The sequence below is a fragment of the Pan paniscus genome, chromosome 2, assembly GCF_029289425.2.
Source record: "Pan paniscus chromosome 2, NHGRI_mPanPan1-v2.0_pri, whole genome shotgun sequence".
NCBI classification, from domain to species: domain Eukaryota; kingdom Metazoa; phylum Chordata; class Mammalia; order Primates; family Hominidae; genus Pan; species Pan paniscus.
Window position 1 is genome coordinate 44,677,506 of NC_085926.1, and position 22,946 is coordinate 44,700,451.

Sequence of the window (22,946 nt, forward strand, 5' to 3'; positions counted from 1 at the left end):
CTAGGCCATCTTTCACATTTCTTCTTGATCTTTATAAGCATAACTGGCTGCTTATTGTTTTCGGAATAAAGCACTAGTCCTTTAAAGAGGCAGGTGAGGCCCCTCATCTGACCCATGCCTGAATTGCCATCCTTAGCTGCCATTCCTTGCCTGGCATGTTCTATTCCATAGTTCAAATTCCTGTGATTCTGGAATATCACCTCTGGACTCTATTTTGGCACTTCCGCACATAGTGTTCCTATTGCCTCAGTTCCTTTTCCCTGCTTCTGCTTGCCTGCAAAACTCCCATTTTTCACTTACGAGTGTGCTTAGGCAATATCTCAAAGCTGTCTCTAACCTCATGTATTTTTTATTCTGTCTTGTATTTTTCATCATTTTATTATGTTACATTATAATGGTTTGTTCACACATCTTTCCCTTTGTCAGCTTTGCTAGGGAAGGAACAATGTGAAATTTCTTTACCTTTGTATCAACAGTGCCTGGTACTTAGGAGGTGCTCAATAAGCATTTGTTGAACTCAACTGAAGAGTCAGACATTTCTCTGTGCTAGTCTGCAGGTTGTGACTTAAGTCCCCAGCTGTCAGCAGGAAGGAGGCATGGTGAGTATGCGTGTCCACGAAGTGTCTGCCAGGAGCAACAGTTCTGAAACTTTCCCTAAGATTGTATTAAACAGAAGATCCCATAAGAAACAGTATTTTTCAATTAGAGATTTAAAAGTCCTATCACAATTTAACTAAACGCTTTCAATTATATTGATGTCAGGGTCAACAGGAGGAGGAAAATGCATGCAACTGCAGAAACACACCTGTGTCAACTGGAATACCTATGAAATAGCAGGAACTGAAGAGTAATGCTGGCCTAGCAGGAGGGCATTTGCAGTTTACAAATCCCAAACTGGGCCAGGCATGGTGGCTTGCACCTGTAATCCCAACTACTCAGGAGTCTGAGGTGGGAGGATTGATTCAGGCCAGGAGTTCAAGAGCATCCTGTGGAACATAGCAAGACCTTGTCTAAAAAAAAAAAAAAAAAAAAAAGCCAGGTATGGTGGTGCATGCCTGTAGTCCTAGCTATCCTGGATGCTGAGCCTGAGGTGGAAGGATCGCTTGAGCCCAGGTGTTGGGAGCTGCAGTGAGCTAGCATCATGCCACTGCACTCTAGCCTACGTGTCAGAGAGTGAGACCCTCTCTCTTAAAAAAAAAAAAAAAAAAAGTACCAAAGTGGAAGCACTTCCTGAGATTTTGGGCCCTGGGATGATAAAGAATTTGAGTGTCTTGCTTATTGTGCACTGAAATTTAATTCATGACTTTAGAAGGACACGGATGGAGCCACGTCAGATCCTCAGAACAAAAGAGAAAAGATGTTGGGGTTGCTCAAGACCACACAACCAGTGTCAGATGAAGTTTAAACTGCAGTGTCCTTGCATTTCATTTACTTTTCCCTGTATTGGTCATACCTCTATTCCATATGCCTCTTTATTTTTTATAGAACTGACTACTTTTTTTTGTTTCTGAGATGGTTTCGGTCTGTTGCCCAGGCTGGAGTGCAGTAGTGTGATCCTAGCTCACTGTAGCCTAGACCTCCCAGGCTCAAGCGATTCTCTCACCTCAGCCTCCCAAGCAGTTGGGACTACAGGCGTGAGCTACCATGCCTGGCTAGTTTTTAAAAAGTTTATTCTTTGGCCGGGTGCGGTGGCTCACGCCTGTAATCCCAGCACTTTGGGAGGCCAAGGCAGGCGGATCACAAGGTCAGGAGTTTGAGACCAGCCTGACCAACATGGTGAAACCCCGTCTCTACTAAAAATATGAAAATTAGCTAGGCATGGTGGCGCGTGCCTGTAATCCCAGCTACTAAGGAGACTGAGGCAGGAGAATTGCTTGAACCCAGGAGGCAGAGGTTGCAGTGAGCCAAGATCATGCCACTGCACTCCAGCCTGGGTGACAGAGTGAGAGTCTGTCTCAAAAAAGTTTTTTAATATTATTTTTTGGTACAGACAGATTCTTGCTATGTTACCCAGGCTCATCTCTAACTCCTGCCCTCAGATGATCCTCCTAACTCAGACTCCCTTACAGGCCTGAGCCACTGCATCCAGCCTAGAATTGACCACTTAGTGCTCCAATCTTTTCCTTATCCTGAGGATGTGAGGAGCTCACTTGTATAAGATTGAGAAGCTTTTTGTTCTCAGAATCTCAGACTTTCCTGAGTGTGAGGGTGACAAGTAAGTTGATTATACCTTTTGACCCCTACTTTCTACATAAGGCAGAAACCTAATCTTGACGATATGTGGCATTAGTTTCATTTATCCAGTGGCCACATCAGGGCTAAGGTTATTTTAGTGTTTTGGAATGTTTTTGGTGTCCATCCCTACCATCCGTTTTCCACCTCATTGAAAGAAGCTCAGCCCAAACTGCTATTAAACTCCAGATTACGGTTTCTAGTAACCTCAGGTGCCTCCCTCCAGACTTAATGTCCTCCACACACTACACCCTGCTGATTTGGAGACTCTTTGAAGCCTAATGTTTGGGGAATGAATAATTAGACCTAGGCTCTCTGGCCTGTGAGATGTTAGGGCTGGAGGGAAGAACTTGCTATCTGATTCCAAAGAAGTGCTGAGAATGTGACACCTGGAGAGGGAAACTTAACATTATTGTTACATGGCATGTCAACTGACAATTTTACAAAGGGTCACTTTTTAGCCAAAGATAGCGATGGCCTCAGTCTGTGGCACCACCATTCCTGATTTGTGTCCAAAAGGGACTCCATTTTGGGAAAACAGCCAATCTGAAGATTGGAATGGATATTTTTTTTTTTAAGATGGAGTCTGGCTCTGTCACCCAGGCTGGAGTGCAGTGGCATGATCTCGGCTCACTGCAAGTCCGCCTCCCAGGTTCAAGTGATTCTCCTGCCTCACCCTCCTGAGTAGCTGGGATTACAGGGGCACACCACCACGCCCGGCTAATTTTTGTATCTTTAGTAGAGACGGGGTTTCGCCATGTTGGTCAGGCTGGTCTCAAACTCCTGACCTCGTGATCCGCCCCCCATGGCCTCCCAAAGTGCTGGGATTACAGGTGTGAGCCACCATGCCTGGCCTGGAATGGATAATTTCTCTGCTGCATCTCATTAATTTATACAGCAAGTGTTCACTTCTATATGCTGCACACTAGGGATATGATGGTGTGCACACAGCCCCATTGTCCTGAGATTGCAGATCAGTAGGAATGCTTGGAAGTGAATAAGGTACTCTCCACTCATGCCTTTATCTCTGGACTTTACCTGTCAAGATGAGCCCATGTGTGCAAATATTTCCTGAGTTAGAGCCAGCAAGATCTGAAGTTTTGTAGAAAGGGATGGGTGTGCTACCTTGAGGCCCTGAAAGGTCAGTGAAGTCAGGGCAGAACAATAGGTACTGGAGCTGGGATTTGAGACACAGACAATAGTCCTAACATTTACTGAAGATTTAAAAAATACTAGATGTTCTTAGTAATTCACACGTATTAACCTCACTTAATCCTCACAACAACCCTGTGGTACCATTATTATACCTGGTAAGTGAGGAAGCAGGCACAGAGAGGTAAAGTTGCAAAGTTCATACACTGAGAATCAGGGATTTGAGCCCAAAGCAGTGTTTGTTTTGTTTTGTTTTTGAGACAGAGTCTCACTCTATCACCCAAGCTGGAGTGCAGTGGCTCAGTCTCTGCTCACTGCAACCTCCCCCTCCAAGGTTCAAGTGATTCTCGCGCCTCAGCCTCCGGAGTAGCTGGAATTACAGGCGCCCACCAGCACACCCGGCTGATTTTTGTATTTTTAGTAGAGACAGGGTTTCTCCATGTTGGGCAGGCTGGTCTTGAACTCCTGACCTCAGGTGATCCGCCCGCCTCGGCCTCCCAAAGTGCTGGGATTACAGGAGTGAGTCACCGCGCCTGGCCTGCAGAACTTTTTCTTTTGGCCACCTGAACAAAGATCCTGGGTCAGTAAGGTGTCAGGGGTTTCTGTGAAGAGGTCAGTTTTCTTCCAGATGAGGATGTGTGTGAGGAAGGTGGAAGCCAGTTTTGTGAAAAGCCTTGAGAATCCCCAAAGGACAGTAACATAGGAAGCTAAATGTGGCGGACTTGCAGGATGAACTGATGCACAGTAAGAGCTCCTTGTGGTCGACCCTTCTGACTTCCATCCCGTTTCCCTGTGCTGGAAGACGCACGTCAGGTGGGGTCGCAGGTTGTTTCTGGTGCCGGCTTAACCGGCGCAGCACCGAAACCCGTAGCTGCGTGCGGGAAGGAACCACCGAGCGGAAGCCGCTCCCACCTTCCTAGAGAGGAGACGGTAGTCGTTATTAGCCGAGGCGCGGACTGCTGACGTCACGCCGGCTGGGCGCGTCCGGGACTTACTCCCTTCCGCAGGGCAGCACCCAGGGACCTGAGTGTTGCAAGGTGCGAGAGGGGAGCGCCGCGGGGAGCGCCGCGGGAAGCGCATGGTGAGCGGTTTCTGCTGTGCCCGGCTGCCGCGGGTCGATTCCAGCGCCTCCCTCGGGACGCAGGGCGTTTTCCTTCCTGGAGGGCCTGTGGAGCGGAGGCCCGAGGCCTAGGGCAAACTTGCCATGAAGAAAGGAGAGGCTGTTCGAGAGCCCTAGGCTGGGAGTCGGAGGACCTGGGTTCGATTTATACATACTTGAGCATGTCAGTGAACTTCTGGGCACTTTAGTTTTCTGATTTCCAGAAGTAAATACTGTTTCCTGCCTTGCCGTTTCCCAAAGTTGTGCGGGTTGAAGTAAGTATATGCAAGAATTAGTGCCTTCTCTTCATTATTTATTCTTCTCTAACAACAACAAAATAGGTACCGTATGAAGACATGTAGACTCAATACTTTAACAGCAGGCACTATTTATTGAATGCTTACCAGCTGGCATTCTTCTAAGTAGTTGCCATGTAGTAACCCACTTATTCATTACGACAACCCTGTAAAGTAGTTACTGGTATCGTCTCCATTTAACAGTTGAAAAAACTGGAGCAAAAAAAGGTTAGGTAACTTGTTCAAAAGTCCTAGTCCTGGAGCCCATGCCATACTTGTAAGTTTGCTGGTGGAAGACAGAATGTAATCAGACTAGAAAGTCCTACAGTAGAAACTTGTAAAATTCTTTGAGAATGTAGACGAGGAAGGGCCTTGGAAAAGTCAAAATTTTCCCACAAGGAAGAGGTGTGAAGTTTCACATTTGAGCTAAATATTAAAGGTTGACTGCAAGCTTGAAAATAATTGCTGGCTTATTTGACCAAATGAGGAAATAAAAGAGACGTTTGAAAATAATTAAACAGTTTGTTCAGTGTCAGTTAAGAGATGCTAGTGGATTGGGATGTATTAGGCAGGAAACCAGGTTCCTGCCTTTGAATACAGTGTTCTTTGCATTAGGAGGGTTCTTGAAACCTTTCCCTTATGAAGAGTCCTTAACATCTTACAGCAGATACTCCTTACACAAAGGCAATCCTCTTGTTATTTTCGAGAAATTCCCCCAATTCTAATTGTAGGAGGATAACTGACAGGAAGTTTCCCTGCTGTTGATTCAGCCCGTTCTTAACAAGACCCACTCACCTCACTGCTAGCTCATTTAGTACTTTTCAAATAAATGAATAAACAGACTCAATCAAAGATGGACTGGAAGGGCTTGATTTGAGGTTTTTGCTCTTTTCCCAGCTACAAAGAATCAAAGCTTTGTAGAATGTTGATATTACAAGAAGCTTTAAATATTATCTAGCTTTTCAATTTCATTTAACAAATAAGAAATGGATGAGACTGAGTGACCTGTGTTAGGTCATTGAACAAATTGGTGGCAGAGCTGAGACTAGAATCCACACCTCTTGACTGAGTCCATTACTGGTCCTACTGCCCTCTATTGTAGCCCTGCAGCCTTTGACTTTTGAAATCAATGGCTTTTCCAGTAGGCTTAGGGGAGCCATTGGGCTCCAACCTGATGTCGTATAAAGAAATTTTTACGCCCAGATGCTTAGTCCTAGGAAGGACCTGCCCTCTTTGTACATTGCCACATCTCTCTGAAGTCTGCCAACTCACTAATTTTTGTCATTGGAGATACTCCTCTAGGATAATAACGATATTCTTTCATTTGAACTTAAAATGGTCATTTGGTTAGAGATGGGATGTTCTTGAGTTACCCTGAATCCAGAAGGTGTAGGAAGTAGGCTGGCAATTTATGAGTGGCTCTTTTTCCTCCCTCAGTGCCTCAAATTCCTGCCTTTCCTCAAGAGAAGAGCCCCCAGGAGAAAAGCCAGTATTGCTTGTGCTCCTAACAACCTGTCTCTTGGTAAGTTAACTCTAACTAGAGAGCCCAGGATGGTGGTGGTTGTGAGACTGCCATCAGAAGTGATGGCAGACCTATGGTGGGACCCACCAATGTCCACTAAATGTGGACCCAGCAGAAAATGCAGAACCACACAGAAATGGATACCATTTTACTCAAATCAGTGAGGGTGGCCCACTGTGAAAACGGCTATGGAATAATTGGTTATGGGACAGGTCCTAGAGTGCACTAAGTTCTTATCAGAGTACCTGAACTGAAGACTCTACAGTCATCTGGTAGCACATCTTTAAACCACTTATTGAACTGCTCAGCATGATGCCTTAATGGTGTAGTGGTTGGATCAAGGAATATGGGTAGTAAATTATTGGAAAACCCATTGCAAATGTGATTAGGTATTTCCTCAGAGAATATGGAATGGGCTTCTGGCCGTGTTTAGAACAAGAGCTTAAGTTATTGCAGCTGACATTGTCACTGGCTATCAAAAGGCAACATGGAGCCTGGGTGTCTGTCAAACTCAGTAAAATAATTCTGGGTAAATTGTATTCTTAGGTTATGGGAACTCTGTGAAGAGAATATGACTGTGTCCTGAAGAATTTGGATTAGTTTGATATGTATGCATAATATATGTACACTTATGTACGTATTTATGTTTATATGCATCAAGAGATACCTAGAAGAAGGTCCATTAAAATACTGTTATTTTCTGTGGCTGGGTTTCAAGTGATTTCCTCTTCGGAGTAGCTGACTATTTAATAGAATGAGCATGCATTCTTTTGTATGATAAGAAAAAAACCTTTTTATTTTGGAAAAATGAGAGTAAAGGAATTAAAAATGTGCTTAGAGTTTTGGTTTTACATCTGGTTGCTTAAACCAACTGGAGTTTGTTTTTGTATATAGCATATCCATGTTGTAAGTTAATACATCAGATAAAGATAGGTTTAGGTAAGATAGTCCACATATTTAACAAACAGTATGGTACAGGCATTGCCCAAGCAGGTAGTCGTGAACAATTTGTACAGATATAGCAGTGTGTATCATTTGACTCTCAGCCCCAATAGATCCATATGTACCAACATGCAGTGATCTCTAAGACACATTTTTTAGTGGGAAATAAAAGCAAATTGCAGAGCAGAACCTGTAGAACAATTTCATTTATTTAAAGAGAATCAAGTGATATATGTATATAGAAAAATATGAAGAAAAAAGGAATGAAGGAAGATACTTCAAACTTGATAATCTCTGGGGAAAGGAATAGGTTTATTTTGTTAACAAAAATTTTCTTTTAGAGAAGGGGTCTTGCTCTGTATCCTAGGCTGGAGTGCAGTGGCATGATCATGGCATACTCCAGCCTCAACATCCTGGGCTCAAGTGATTTTCCCACCTCAGCCTACTGAGTAGCTGGGACTACAGGTGCACATGACCACACCCAGCTAATTTTTTATTTTTCGTAGAGACAGCATCTCACTATGTTGCCCAGGCTGCTCTTAAAACTCCTGGCCTCAAGTGATCCTCCTGCCTCAGCCTCTCAAAGTGTTGAGATTATAGGTGCGAGCCACCATGCCTGGCCTATCTTATATACTTCTATATTATCTAAATATTTTAAAGTGAGGATATATAGTTGTGTAATTTACATGATTAGAAAACAGACAAAAATGGGCCTCAGAGAAGAAGAATGTGTTAGTGTCTCCAGCACCAACTAGGGAAGAGATTGCTCTGACGTGCAGCACCTGAATATTCATTCTTTAATTCTGTGTGGCTTATTTAGGGCACCAGGGTTTCAAAATTTGATAATCATTTAGTTATGATCAATTAAATATTTTGTTCTTTCTCCAGTTCTTTGTTTCCCAAAGAGTGCTCTAATGACAGTGATTTGGTTCACATACTGTTTTTCTAAAGTCCAGAGAATATGTTAACCAGCTCTATATTAAGCACAGAAGTTTTTCATTGTAAATAAATGAAGTGACTTTATTTTCTCTCTCATTCCCCTTATAAATCTGATTAGTATATTTCAGATTTCTTTGACTACAAAGGTGAGGGCCAGCACCTGGACCATGATGCTGTAGTCAAGTTACTGTCCAATTAAACCTTCTTCTTTAAGGACCACTTCTCTAATTTTCCTGAAACAAAACAGTGATATCTTACTTTCTTTCAGTAAGCAGGACCCTAGTTTTCAAACCTATAGGTTTCCAGTTAGGCCTAGGGAGAGAATTATAGATGGTGAATGTTTTGGAGAGAAAGAGAGATCCAATGAGGCACCTGTAAAGGCGACTGAATGAGGAAGGATTGGTGAGATAGGCCTAGTGAAAGTTACAGCCTGGATCACATTTGAAGTTTTAGAAAGGAAACTCTTTGACTATCACTAGCCTGCCATGATTATAGGTAACCTAAAGAAATAGAGTTATTATTCCTCTGTTTTTTGAGCAGTAGAGACTAAGTGGACAGTAAGTTTCCGTAACACTTATATGCCCAAGTCTAGGATACTTATTCCTTTCATATTTTCCAGTTATTTATCACTGTGGGTGCAAATCTGGATGATCCCAAATTACCTGGGTTAGTTTTTAGTATTTGATTGTTTCAGAATCAATTGTGATATGGAATTTTATAGAATTCCTAATACCTGTCACTACTTAATCTCTTCAGAGAGGCTGATCATCAGGGGTTCACTTTCAGAGAAGTTGAGAATGCAGGCTGAACAAGGAAGAGGAAGGGGAATCCTGCAGGGATGAATGAGAGGACAGCAATGCATGTGTGATGTGTGTGAGCACATACACACAGTAACCTTTCCTAGGAGAACTGTATTACTCTAATGATAATCACCTTTGAGGAAAAAAAACTTGTAAGTATGAATTTGGTGTTACAAGCAGCATGAATTCCAGCCAAATATCACTCAGAATGAAACATGGGAGAGTTAACATGCAGAAGAAACCTTCAAAGTGTAGTGAATGTGGAAAGTTCTTTACTCAGAGATCATCTCTTACCCAGCACCAGAGGATTCACAGAGGAGAGAAGCCCTATGTGTGCAGTGAATGTGGAAGTTGTTTCCGTAAACAGTCAAATCTTACTCAACATCTGAGAATTCATACCGGAGAGAAACCTTATAAATGTAATGAATGTGAGAAAGCCTTTCAAACAAAAGCAATTCTTGTTCAGCATCTGAGAATTCATACTGGAGAGAAACCCTATAAATGCAATGAATGTGGAAAAGCCTTTTGTCAGAGCCCATCCCTTATTAAACACCAGCGAATTCATACTGGAGAGAAACCATATAAATGTACAGAATGTGGCAAAGCCTTCAGTCAGAGCGTATGCCTTACTCGTCATCAGAGAAGTCATTCTGGAGATAAACCTTTTAAGTGTAATGAATGTGGGAAAGCCTTTAATCAGAGTGCATGTCTCATGCAGCATCAGAGAATTCATTCAGGAGAGAAGCCCTACACATGCACTGAATGTGGTAAAGCCTTCACTCAGAACTCTTCCCTTGTTGAACATGAAAGGACTCACACTGGAGAGAAACTTTATAAGTGTAGTGAGTGTGAAAAAACTTTCCGCAAACAAGCACACCTTAGTGAGCATTACAGAATTCATACTGGAGAAAAACCTTATGAGTGTGTTGGATGTGGGAAATCCTTTAGGCACAGTTCAGCACTTCTTCGACATCAGAGGCTTCATGCTGGAGAGTAAAATTTGGAATATAATGAGTATGGGAAGATTTGTATGGAAGCGCCTTTTTTTTCTCCTAAATTCCTAGGAATGTAAGACTCAATCTGTAGCTAGTATGAATATTTTGTATTTTGAACAAGAAATGTTGTGTCCTAATGTGTCCTAGTCTGCAGTTTGATGCCTTATCTGCTGCTCAGTGGCTGTAACCTTATCCCTTCTGAGCCTCAGTTTCCCCATTCCCCCCAATAGAAAAATGGGGATATTTCCTAGGGTTGTCCTGAGAATAAAATGAGTTCTGTGTGACAGTTAACTGCCATTAATTAGCCATTCTAAAAGTTTATTTACAATATCAAAATCTGACAAGTAAATCAGCATTGTTGTTTGGTTCTCATAATGTATTATTTCTTAAGAACATTTTGTAATTGGGCTATGATTTTATGATCTACAGACGTCTATTTAAACTATAATGTCTTGGTTTAAACAGGGTAATACAATCTAAGACTGGTTTGTCCTTGAGAAATTTCAGATTTAATCAGAGAAAAATGTACTGATTGGGATTTGAGTGGACGTTGTGGGGTGTATTTCTGGATACCCTCAAGATCTTCATTTAAATTTTGATACTTTCTATTACTAGATCTAATTTGATTTTAAGCTCTAAGTTTCACTTTTCCATTAAACGGAAAGCCTCCCTGACATTAACTGAATAAAACCTCATGTTGTGGGACTTCTGTGTGTGTTTAGGGTTGGCAGCAGATGATTAGGAGAAGGCATATGACAGTAGAGAGGACTGGAATATAGAGGAGAATATAAGCATGTGGATGAGGATGTGGCTGTATTTGTTTTGAGTTCTAGGAGCACAGCACCAAATGTGGTCTCTTAAGGGAAGATGAGGGTAGAAGATGTTAAGATCCCAGGTTCCAGCAACTGATGCCACCGACTAACAACTAGCCACTTGTCAAAGGAAGGAGAGAACAGTGTCTTGGGGATGCTGATGGGTTGGAGTGCCTAATGGCTCATTAAAAGCCATGAAAAAGCAAAGAAATCAAAGGATACTTTTGATGGAGCTTTAGGCTATGCTAAGCTCTTTAATGTAAACAAGCACCTCTAACGCTAAAAGCACGCTTGCAAGAAAGGTAGGAGTTACTATTCACATCCTAGAGTCAAGGAAAAAGAGAAGATGTTTGACTTGCTCAAAGTCAAGCAGGTAATGTCAGAATTGAATCTCAAATCTATATCTTTATAGATTTGCAGTTCTGGTTTATATAATACCAAAGTCATATACAGGTAATTTCCCACCATTGAACCTTCCTGTTGGTGTGAGATGCCAAATCTGTGAAAACCAGACACAGGTGGCCAGGTGGGTGTCGAACTCCTGACCTCAAGTGATCCGCCTGCCTCAGCCTCCCAAAGTGCTGGGATTACAGGTGTGAGTCACCACATCTGGTCGGATTTTAACTATTCTAATAGGTATGTAGTGGTATTAATTGTTTTAATCTGCAGTTCACCAATAATATATGAATTTAGCATCTTTTCATATGTTTGCCATCTGTATAGCTTTGGTGAGGTATCTGTTAGAGGTTTTGCCCATTTTTAATTGGATTGCTCATTTTCTTATTGTTGAATTTTAAGTGTTCCTTGTATATTTTGTATAACAGACCTTTATCAGATAGGTCTTTTGCAAATATTTTCCTCCCAGGCTGTGGCTTATTTTCTCAATCCTTGATTCCTTCTCTTTACTTTTTTTTTCTTTTTTCTTTTTTTAAAGAAATGGTAGCATAATATACACAGTTGTCCATTTTTTAAGACTAATCCATCTCACAGATTGTTCTGTATCAGTAAATAAAGATCTTTCCCCCACCCTTGCCCAGTGTGTCATTGTCTTAATAGACCATTATTAGTTCCCTATTGGTGGACACTTAATGGCTTTTATTTTTCTGTTGTAAGCAAAACTGCATATGCAGCATCCTTGTCTTTAGGCACATGTGCAAGATATTTATAAGGTAATTCTCAGGCTGGGCACAGTGGCTCATGCCTGTAATCCCAGCACTTTGGGAGGCCGAGGTGGGTGGATCATTTGAGGTCAGGAGTTCGAGACCAGCCTAGTCAACATAGTGAAACGCCACCTCTACTAAAAATACAAAAATAATTAGCCGGCATGGTGGAGGGCACCTGTAGTCCCAGCTACTCAGGAGGCCGAGGCAGGAGAAATTGCTTGAACCTGGGAGATGAAGGTTGCAATGAGCTGAGATTGCACCACTGCACTCCAGCCTGGGCGACAGAGCAAGACTACGTCTTAAAAAAAAAAAAAGAAGAAGAAGAAGTATGTGCCTTGGTAGCTTTGATAGAGAGTGTGACCTCCCAGATGTTTAGTTAATCCACTAACAATGGATGAGAGGTGTGCTCAGTAAAGCAAATAAACAATTGCTCAACAATTCTTTGGTACCAAAAAAATTTTTTTGAATTTCCAACTCACCCCACATTGTTGACAGAATTTCCACCTGTTAGCTAGGAGGCTGAGGAAGGAGGATCAACTGAGCCCAGGCATTTGAGACCAGCCTCAGCAACAAAGCAAGACCTCAAAAACAAATGAACAACCTGTTTACCCTGATGTGATTTTAATGCATTTTATGCCTGTATCAAAATATCTCATTTATTCCATACATATATACACTTACTATGTGCCTACAAAAATTGAAAAATAAAAATAAAAAATTTCCACCTGTTATCTGAGTAACCAGCATAACACACTTGAATCCATTTGCAATGTAGTTGTCACATTCTTAGTGATTCTGCATAGGATCAAGTATTTTACTCCCTATGTGTTGTATTGCAGTCATGCCCAAGACTGTACATACTGAAATATATATCGTTTTTATTATAAATATGTTGTTTTTAAGACTTTTTCATATTAAGCTAGGTGATTTATTTTTTAATAATGTATATATGTACGTGGTTTATATTTCCTAGGATTTTCATTTTAGGGTAGTAAAGGTGGTATTATGAAAATATCTGTGTAGGCTGGTGGCAGTGGTGCACACCTGTAATTCCAGTGTTTGGCTGAAGTAGGATCGCTTGGGTGCAGGAGTTCGAGGTTGTAGTGAGCTGTGATCTTGCCACCACACTAGAGTCTGGGTGACAGTCCGACTCTGTCTCAAAAAAACTCTGTAGGGCATTGGGTTTGTTGGGGGCTTAGTGAAAGCTTCATGGCATATATTAGAGAACGCAGAAAATGTGCTATAATGAGACTAGAGTTTGAGCCCTAGAAGTATGGCCTTAGGTAAAGTTCTGAACATTGCCCCCTTTTATTTGTAAAATGGAAATGAGATACTATTAATAATACTCCAGGACTTCTGTAAAAAAGAAATACACAAGAATCCTAGATGTATACATAAAACCCAGAACCATAAAACTCGAAATGAAATTTTAGAACATTATTTTTGCAAACATTAGGTAGGCAAAGATTTGTTGGACAGGAGAAAACATTAGCCATAAAATTAAAAATATAATAATTTCATACAATCAATAAATTAATGAAAATGAAGAATATTCTGTCACTAAGAGAAACCTTTAAGAAAATTAGCAGACAAGCCACAGGCTGGGGAAATTTTTTTTTTTTTTTTGAGACGGAGTCTTGCTCTGTCGCCCAGGCTGGAGTGCAGTGACACGATCCTGCCTCAGCCTCCCGAGTAGCTGGGACTACAAGGGCCCGCCACCACGCCCGGCTAAGTTTTTGTATTTTTTAGTAGAGACAGGGTTTCACCGTGGTCTCAATCTCCTGACCTTGTGATCTGCCCGCCTCGGCCTCCCAAAGTGCTGGGATTACAGGTGTGAGCCACTGTGCCCGGCCGGGGAAAATATTTATAACAGATATATTAACAAGGGATTTGTACCCAAGATTTATAAACAGCTCCTACTAAGGAAAAATAAAAATATAAACAACCCAATTAAAAATGGGCAAAAGAAGAGACATTTAAACAAAGATATACAACTAGCCATTAACACATGAATATGATGCTCAGTGTCTGTGATGATTAATTTTATGTATCAAGTTGACTAAGCTATGGTGCCCAGATGTTTGGTCAAACATCAGTCTAGATGGTGGTTTTTAGATGTGACTAACATTTAAATCAGTAGGCTTTGAGTAAAGCAGATTACCCTCTATAATATGGATGGGCCTTAGCCAATCAGTTAAAGGCCTTAAGAGAGAAAAGACTGACGTCCCCTGAAGAAGAAAGAACTGTCTCCAGACTGCCTTGGGACTTGAGCTGCAACAACTCTTCCCTGGGCCTGCAGCCTGCTGGCCTGCCCTGCAGAATTTGGACTTGCCAGCCACCAGCCCACACAAGCATGTAACCAATTCCTTAAAATAAAATCAATGTGTATCATTCTCTCTCTTTCTATCCCCATCTATGGGTTCTGTTTCTGTGGAGAACCATGCATGATAATACAGCATCTTTAGTCATGGGAGATATGCAAATTAAAACAAGATACATTTCATACATTCTTAAATCCCTAAAACAAAGACTAACAACCCCAAATATTGGTGAATTTGTGTGGCAACTGGAACTCTCAAACATTATTTATGGGAGTTAAAATGGTATACTCATTTTGACCGGGCATGATGGCTCATGCCTGTAATCCCAACACTTTGGGAGGCCAAGGCGGGCAGATCACTTGAGGCCAGGAGTTCGAGACCATCCTGGCCAACATGGTGAAACCCCGTTTCTACCAAAAATACAAAAATTAGCTGGGTGTGGTGGCACACAGCTGTAATCCCAGCTACTTGGGAGGCTGAGGCAGGAGAATCGCTTGAACCTGGGAGGCAGAGGCTGCAGTTAGCCGAGATTGTGCCACTGCACTCCAGCCTGGGTGACAGAGCAAGACCCTGTCTCAAATAAATAATAAATAAATAAATAAAATAAAATGGTATAATCATTTTGAAGAACTATTTGGTAGTTTCTTAAAATGGTATACATTTAGCCTATGATCCAGCAGTTCTAGTCTTTATTTACCCAAGAGTAATAAAAACATGTTCACAATAAACTTTCAGAAGAATGTATATAGCAGCCTTATTCTAATAGTGAAAAACTGGAAACAACCCAAATGTCTATCAATAGGTGAATAAAGAAATTATGCATGGCCGGGCATAGTGGCTCACATGTAATCCCAGCACTTTGGGAAGCCAAGGCGGGTGGATCACCTGAGGTCAGGAGTTCGAGACCAGCCTGACCAATACGGTGAAACCTCGTCTCTACTAAAAATCCAAAAATTAGCCAGGTGTAGTGGTGCGTGCGCCTGTAGTCCCAGCTACTCGGGAGGCTGAGACAGGAGAATTGCTTGAACCTGGGAGGTGGAGGTTGCAGTCAGCGGAGATAGTGCTACTGTACTCCAGCCTGGGCAACAGAGTGAGACTCCATCTCAAAAAAAAAAAAGAAATTATGCTATATTCATATAATGAAGTATTACACAGCAATAAAATTACCAATACACACTCAGCGTGGGAACTTTCTGGGATGATTGAAATGTTCTATAGTTTCTTGTTTGTGTGGTGACTACACAGGTAAACACAACTGTCAAAACTTACCAAACTGAACACCAAAGATACATATGTTAATTATATCATTATAATTCACATGCAATAATTTATATTATGCCTCACCATGAACATTTTCTAAGGATTAAATGAGTTTAAATATATTCTTAGAGATTTAAAAGGCTATGATAGTAAGTATTGGAACTTGAAATCTCACAACTTATTCACAGATGGAGCCTCCACTTGGAGAGTAATAATTTTAATACACTGATGGCAGAAAGCAAAATGAATTGTACAATTCCTTTGGAAAAGATTGGCAGTTTTTCAAAAGATTATATACCTGCAATACAATCCAATATTCAACTCCTAGGCATTTACCCAAAAGAAATGAAAACATGTTTAGAAAAAGACTTGCACGTGAATGTTCATAGCAAATTTATTTGTTATAGCCAGAAAATGGAACCAATCCAAATGTCTGTCATTTGTTGTAGACCCTCTCACTGTATGGGAGCGGCTACTAAAGAAAGCTAGAACTTTGGATGATGATTCGCCAGGTCAGTAAAATAGGATGATGTTTGGAAAGAGAAAGGTAGAAGTTGCAAGGCCAGACAGGGAACATGTTGAGTTGCAAAAGAGGCACAGCAGTAACTAGATACATGAGGTGACAGGGAGAAGTCAAGACACCAAGCTTATACCCCTGCAGCTGGGATTCCTTAAATCCTTTACCTGCCCCAAAGCCCAGGCCATAGCTCCGTTGTTGCCTTGCCCATCACCATTTCCATTCTGCCAAGTCCAGCTTCCGTTGCTTATGGGGTTACAGAGAATCTCCTCTGAGAGGCAGACGGTCCTGCTGCATTTGTGCCAGAGACTCAGGTTGACTTGATGACTCAGGGAGAAGCAAGGGCAAAGGGAAAACTGATGCCAAGCCACCATCTGCACAGGGTGTGAGGGGAAAAGTGGACTGGTCCAGCTGGATTGGTGCAGAATGGAGAAGGTTGGTAAGGATTGAGAGTCTCAGAGCAACTGGGAAGATGGTTTGCATTCTAGGACCCTACACCGCAGATTAAGAAGGATCTAGGCTCTGGAGAAAATGGAGGCTATGATCAACTGAGTAGCGAGAAAAGTTATGGCTATGCATGGGAGAATTTGGGGAAACAATGATTAAAAATACAAAGTTCAGGGTCTCATCCTGTAGCTAAAGAACCTAGTCAGCTGTCCCTCAACAGCTCTAGGGACCAGGCTTGTCTTAGCCATTGCCACTTTCTAAGACAACATTCAAATTGATGATACTAAATGGTCCCTTCTACCCCAGCTTCTAGGACCATATATGCCTAAGTCATATTAAACCTAGAGCTGCCATTAGCCTAAGAATGACTGTGGGGCCAATGGGGAGGATTCCTAACGTCAAACCTGGACAGATGCCTTCTGTCTGCTCTTTCTCCTCCCTGAAAGACTCCATGCATGATCTGGGAGAAGCCATAGGTTGGTGAGAGTAGGTGTCAGTTGAAAGATAGTTTCTATAGTAGAGTTTATTGCTTTCTGGGGGAGAGAGCAGGCCCAGGAGTGGGGAAAGGGCCACAGAAACAGGCGCCTGGAAACTCAGACATGTGTCTTCCTTCCCAATGTGACTGTCTGGCCCTGGTTGTCTTGAGCCATCCAGCCAGATATGACTGTATGTTGTGCTGTTTTGTGTCAAACATCAGAACACCTCTGACCTTTACAAAGTGGGAGGGAATCCCTTGTGGGCTGCAGGACTCCTAACAATTAAAAAAAAAAAATCCCACTAATACCTAGAACTGCGCTAACACAGTAGCTACTACCCATTTGTGGCTATTTAAATTTAAATTAATTAAGTAGAAGGAAAAATTCTGTTCCTTGGTTGCTCTAGCCACATTTCAAGTGCTTAATAGCCGTAGGTGGCTAGGGCAGAATGTTCTATTGGACAACACTTGGACTTGATGTTTGGAATTCCCAGACAGTAAATTTCAACATATTTTTTGGACGCTGGTATAGATTTTTCAACCTTTTGGCAAAGTAAGTACAATAAACTACCACCTGTCAAAATCATTATTTCATAAAATAAAGTATATTTTAACTTCAAAGAAACAAGAAAGATATAATCTCAGAATAAAGGACTCGTTCAGAAGAGAGGATAATTTGACACCTTTACACTGACCCTTTTGACCCCAGACAAGCCCTGGAGTCTGTATTGGCATTCATGTGCCATTGCCATACCCTAGGATTCTGGCCTCTTTAGTACTGGACATCGGTTGCCCTTGTGCCCTATCCTTGAAAAGGACATCAGGAAGGCCCTAGCAGGATCTTCGTGGCCTTTGGGAGTGAGGTGTCCTTCTCAGTGCATATCAGTAGGTCATGATGTCAGTATGACATTTTTTTTTTTTTTTTTTTGAGACGGACTGTTGCTCTTGTTGCCCAGGCTGGAATGCAAAGGCTCATTGCAACCTCTGCCTCCCAGGTTCAAGCGATTCTCCTGCCTCAGCCTCCCAAGTAGCTGGGATTACAGGCATGTGCCACCATGCCCGGCTAATTTTGTATTTTTAGTGGAGATGGGGTTTCTCCACGTTGGTCAGGCTGGTCTCAAACTCCCGACCTCAGGTGATCCACCTGCCTTGGCCTCCCAAAGTGCTGGGATTACAGGCGTGAGTCTGGCATCAGTATGACTTATTACTGGTAATATTAACTTTGATCAGGCAGTTAAGGTGACATTTGCCTAGTTTCTCCACTGTAATGTTACTAGCTTTTCTTTTTTTTCTTTCTTTTTTTTTTTTTTTTTTGAGACGGAGTCTCACTCTGTCCCCCAGGCTGGAGTGCAGTGGTGCAGTCTTGGATCACTGCAAGCTCCACCTCCCGGGTTCACGCCATTCTCCTGCCTCAGCCTCCCAAGTAGCTGGGACTACAGGTGCCCGCCACCACGCCCAGCTAATTTTTTGTATTTTTAGTAGAGATGGGGTTTCACCATTCACAGGATGGTCTCGATCTCCTGATCTTGTGATCCGCCCGCCTCGGCCTCCCAAAGTGCTGGGATTACAGGCATGAGCCATCATGCCTGGTCACTAGTTTTGTAATTAGTGTCTTGTGGGGAGATACTTTGAGACTGTGAAAATACTCTGGTTTTGAGCATAATTTTGGCCACTAATTTTGGCATCCTTTGATGAGTCTTTCCAACAGCACTTGTGTATTAGTTTCCTATGGCCACTATAAAAAATTATCACAAACTTGGTGGCTTAGAACAACAGAAATTTATTCTCTCAGAATTCTGGATGCCAGAAGTTTCAAATCAGCTACTCTGCTCAAATCAAGGTGTTGGCAGGGCCATGTTCTCTCCAAAGGCTTTAGGGGAGAATCCATTGCTTGTCTCTTCCAGCTTCTGGTGCAGCCAGTATTCCTCAGCTTATAGCCACATCACTCCAGTCTCTGCCTCCATCTTCACATTTCCTATTGTGCCTAATCTCCCTCTATCTGTCGTTTATAAGGAAAGGTGTGAGTGTAATGGCATTTAGGACCCACTTATATAATCCAGGATAATCCACTTATCTCAAGATTGTTAATTTAATCACATTTGCAAAAACTACCACGTAAGTTACCATTCACAAGTTCCAGGATCAAGACCCGTTGTCTTTAGGGACCATCATTCAGCCCGCTAAAATTTTTTACTGTGGAATTTGCCAAATACTGTTTCTATTTCCATAATTCCTCCTAACTTTATTAAAATTCTACTATAAGGAAGACCTAGCCCTTCTCATGTGTTAAAAAATATATATATTGTTTATATCAATAAGAATTTTATGAGTTGTTATCTACTATTATTAATTCCTTGTTCAAATTGCCCCAGATTTGGCCATTGGTAACTCCTGCTAGTTGGCTCCTGTATCCTTTTGACATGCCTTCATCATTTTTATATTTTTGAGACAGGATTTCATTCTGTCTCCCAGACTGGAGTGCAGTGTTGTGATCACAGCTCACTGCAGCCTCAACCTCCTGGGATCAAGCAATCCTCCCACCTTAGCCTCCCAAGTAGCAGGGACTACAGGTGTGCGCCACTAGATACTGCTAATTTTTGTACTTTTTATAGAGATGGGGTTTTGCCATGTTGCCCAAGCTGGTCTTGACCCCCTGGGCTCAAGTGATCCACCTGCCTTGGCCTCCCAAATTGCTGGGATTATAGGCGTAAGCCACCTCCCCCAGCCGTTCATCATTTTTTAAACACCTCCTAATTTTTTGGCACAAGAGGTTCCAGGATCAGTTTTTACTATCTCCACTTTAGCCCTCAGAATCAACTATTTCTCCAAGGAACCCTAGTTTCTTTTTGGAGAATGATCTTTAGAAACTCTCTAAGCAATGCCGCCACCATCAGTGTTATAAACACTGGGAGCTCATATCTCTCCTATCCAATTCCAACCCCAACCTAGGACCTTGCTACTACCTTTAATTCCCAAAGACTAGCTAAATCTTGACTGTCACATTTGATAAGGTTTTACCAGTTTGAGGGCCACAAAAAAAAGGGAAATACTGTACACTAACATGGCCCAGTTCTCATGGGATTTCCTAAAGTTGCCTCCCTGCCTAGCCTTTGGCTTGCCTGCCTCATGCTTAGCAAAGAGCATCTTTCCTCTTAAAAGTGAGAGTCTCCTAGGTTGTAGGGCAGTGGTTCACACTCTTGGCTGCAATTTGAAATCACTGGGAGCTTTCAGAACTACTGGTTCCACCACCAGAGTTTCCAATTTAATTAATGTAGGTGTGGTTTGGGTATTAGTGGCTCTGTTTCTCACACCTAGCTATACATGAGAATCACATAAGGAGTTTTATAAAAAAGAACTGGATGTCCAACTATTAGGTTAAAGGTTGAAAAGAAAGTTTATAATGAGCAGTTCAAGCTTGTCTTAATCCATTTTTTGTTACTTAGAATACCTGAAACTGGGTAATTTATTTTAAAAGAGGAATTTATTTATTTTTGAGACAGGGTTTTGCTCTGTTGCCCAGGCTGGAGTTCAGTGGTGCAAACATGGCTCACTACAGCCTTGACCTCCTGGACTCAAGTGATCCTCCACTTCAGCCTCCCAAGCAGCTGGGACCACAGGCACACATCACTGTGCCTAGCTAATGCTTTCATTTTTGTAGAGATAGGGTCTCGTCATGTTGCCCAGGCTGGTCTCAAAACTCCTGGCTCAAGCAATTCTCCTGTCTCAGCCCCACAAAATGTTAGTATTGCAGGTGTGAGCCACCACACCTTGTCTGAGGGATTTACTTCTTAACAGTTTTGGATGCTAAGAAGTCCAAGGTAGAGGGGCCACATCTGGTGAGGGTCTTCTTGCTGGTGGAGACTCTCTGGAGTCCTGATGCAGTGTATCATATGGTGAGGGGACTGATTATGCTAGTTCAGGTCTCTCTTCCTCTTCTTATGAAGCCACTAGCCCCACTCCCATGAGAGCCCACTAATCCATGAACCTATTTACCCATTAATGCATGAATGAATTAATCAATTCATGAGGGCAGAGCCCTCATGACCTAATAACCTCTTAAAGGCCACATTGGGGATTAAATTTCAACATGAATTTGGAGGGTACAAATATTCAAACCATAGCATTTCATCCTTGGCCTCCCCAAACTCACGTCTTTCTCACGTACAACCCTGTAACTCCAAAAGTCTTAACAACCAGCATCAACTCAAAAGTCCAAAGTCCAGAGTCTCATCTATGAGCCTATAAAATCAAAACAAGTTATTTACTTTCAAGATACATTGGTGGTACAGGAAAAAGACAGATTCCCATTCTAAAAGTGAGAAATAGGCAAAAAGAAAGGAGTAACAGGCCCTAAGGAAGTCTGAAACCCAGGAGGGTAGACATTATTTTTTTTTTTTTTGAGGCGGAGTCTCACTGTATTGCCCAGGCTGGAATGCAGTGGTGTGATCTCAACTCACTGCAACATCCGCTTCTAGGGTTCAAGTGATTCTGCCGCTGCTGCCTCAGCCTCCGGAGTAGCTAGGACTACAGGCATGCACCAGCAACACCCAGCTAATTTTTGTATTTTTAGTAGAGATAGGGTTTCACCATGTTGGGCAGGCTGGTCTCTAACTCCTGACCTCAAGTGATCCTCCTACCTTGACCTCCTAAAGTGCTGGGATTACAGGCATGAGACACTGCACCTGGCCAAATCTTAAAGCTGGAGAATAATCCCTTTTGCCTCCCTGTGCTTCCTCCTGGACACACTGGGGCAGGGATTGGGCCGCCAAAGCCTCAGGCAAGCCCACCCCTATGGCATTGCTGGGTGCAGCCCACATGGCTACTCCTACAGGATGGAGTCTGGTGCCTGCAGCTTTCCCCAGCAGGTGCTGCATACTGCCTGTGATTCTGTAGCTCTTGGTGATGGTTCTGTTCCCATGGCTCCACTATGCATGGCCCTAGTGAGGACTCTCAGTAGTGGCCTTGCTTCCACAGCTCCACGATGCATTGCCCTGGTTGGGACTTTCTGCAGTAGCTCCAGCTCCACATCTCTGCTCGGTGTTGCTCTACTGGGGGCACTCTCTTTGGGGGCGGCTCCACCTCTGCAACAAGTCTCTGCCTGGGCAGCCATCTTTTGAAATTTTGGTGGAGGCTGGCAAACATCCACATTTTTTTTTTTCCTGCAAGCCTGCAGAATTAGCAGGTGGACATCACCAAAATTTACTATTTTTACTCTGGAGCTTCAAATACATGTTCAACATTGCTTAGAAGCAGCATGAGGAAACAGGCCTCGTCTTTCTTCTTTGAGCCTCTCTTCTCTTGACTCCAAACTCGCCACTCTTAGCAAAATAGATCTTGCAGTTAACAGAACCCACTGTTCTTAGGAAGCAGTTTCCCTAAGGATGGTAAGCACATCTCAGGTGCCACCATGTCTTGGTCTTTGTCTTTCATAACAAGATGTGCTTCCTGGCTGATAGCTTTTATGTTTACATTGCTAGAAATATCACCTGCAGTAAAGCCTTCACCAATATGATGTGTTTCAAGATTTAAGAACTTTTAAACGTTTTTCATATTCCTTGTTTACATTTTTCATCTTTTTTTTTTTTTAGACAGTCTTACCCTGTCATCCAGGCTGGAGTGCAGTGGTGTGATCTTGGCTCACTGCAACCCCTGCCTCCTGGGTTCAAGTGATTCTCTTGCCTCAGCCTCTTGAATAGCTGGAATTACGGGGAAGAGCCACTGTGCCCAGCTGATTTTTGTATTTTCAGTAGAGATGGACTTTCAACATGTTGGCTAGGCTGGTCTCAAACTCCTGGCCCCAAGCTATTGCCCCACCTCATCCTCCCAAAGTGCTGGGATTATAGGTGTGAGCCACTGCACCTGGCCCATTTCATTTTTTATTATAGTTCTAATAGAGTAGTCTTCCATGGTTTTTCTTCTGTGGTTTATACCCAAGTTACAGTACAACAAGGTATTTTGAGAGAGTGAGCAAAAC

The 22,946-nt window shown here is 42.4% G+C and overlaps 1 protein-coding gene across 2 annotated transcripts; it reads left to right on the forward strand.

Moving 5' to 3' along the window:
- The first annotated feature begins 1,909 nt into the window (after nucleotides 1-1,909).
- On the forward strand, nucleotides 1,910-14,346 carry ZNF501 (zinc finger protein 501). Of its 2 annotated transcripts, none has more exons than XM_057301707.2 (3): nucleotides 1,910-4,758; nucleotides 6,217-6,301; nucleotides 8,939-14,346. In XM_057301707.2, the coding sequence occupies exon 3, from the start codon at nucleotides 9,164-9,166 to the stop codon at nucleotides 9,977-9,979; it is 816 nt and encodes a 271-aa protein (XP_057157690.1). In that variant the 5' UTR covers nucleotides 1,910-4,758; nucleotides 6,217-6,301; nucleotides 8,939-9,163; the 3' UTR covers nucleotides 9,980-14,346. The 2 variants fall into 2 exon arrangements, with proteins under 2 accessions (XP_057157690.1, XP_057157691.1); XM_057301708.2 differs by having other exon boundaries at nucleotides 1,910-4,465.
- Nucleotides 14,347-22,946: the final 8,600 nt, after the last annotated feature.

What these genes read in the sequence shown, in the direction of transcription:
- ZNF501 (XM_057301707.2), top strand. Translation starts at nt 9,164, where the DNA reads ATGAATTCCAGCCAAATATCACTCAGAATGAAACATGGGAGAGTTAAC.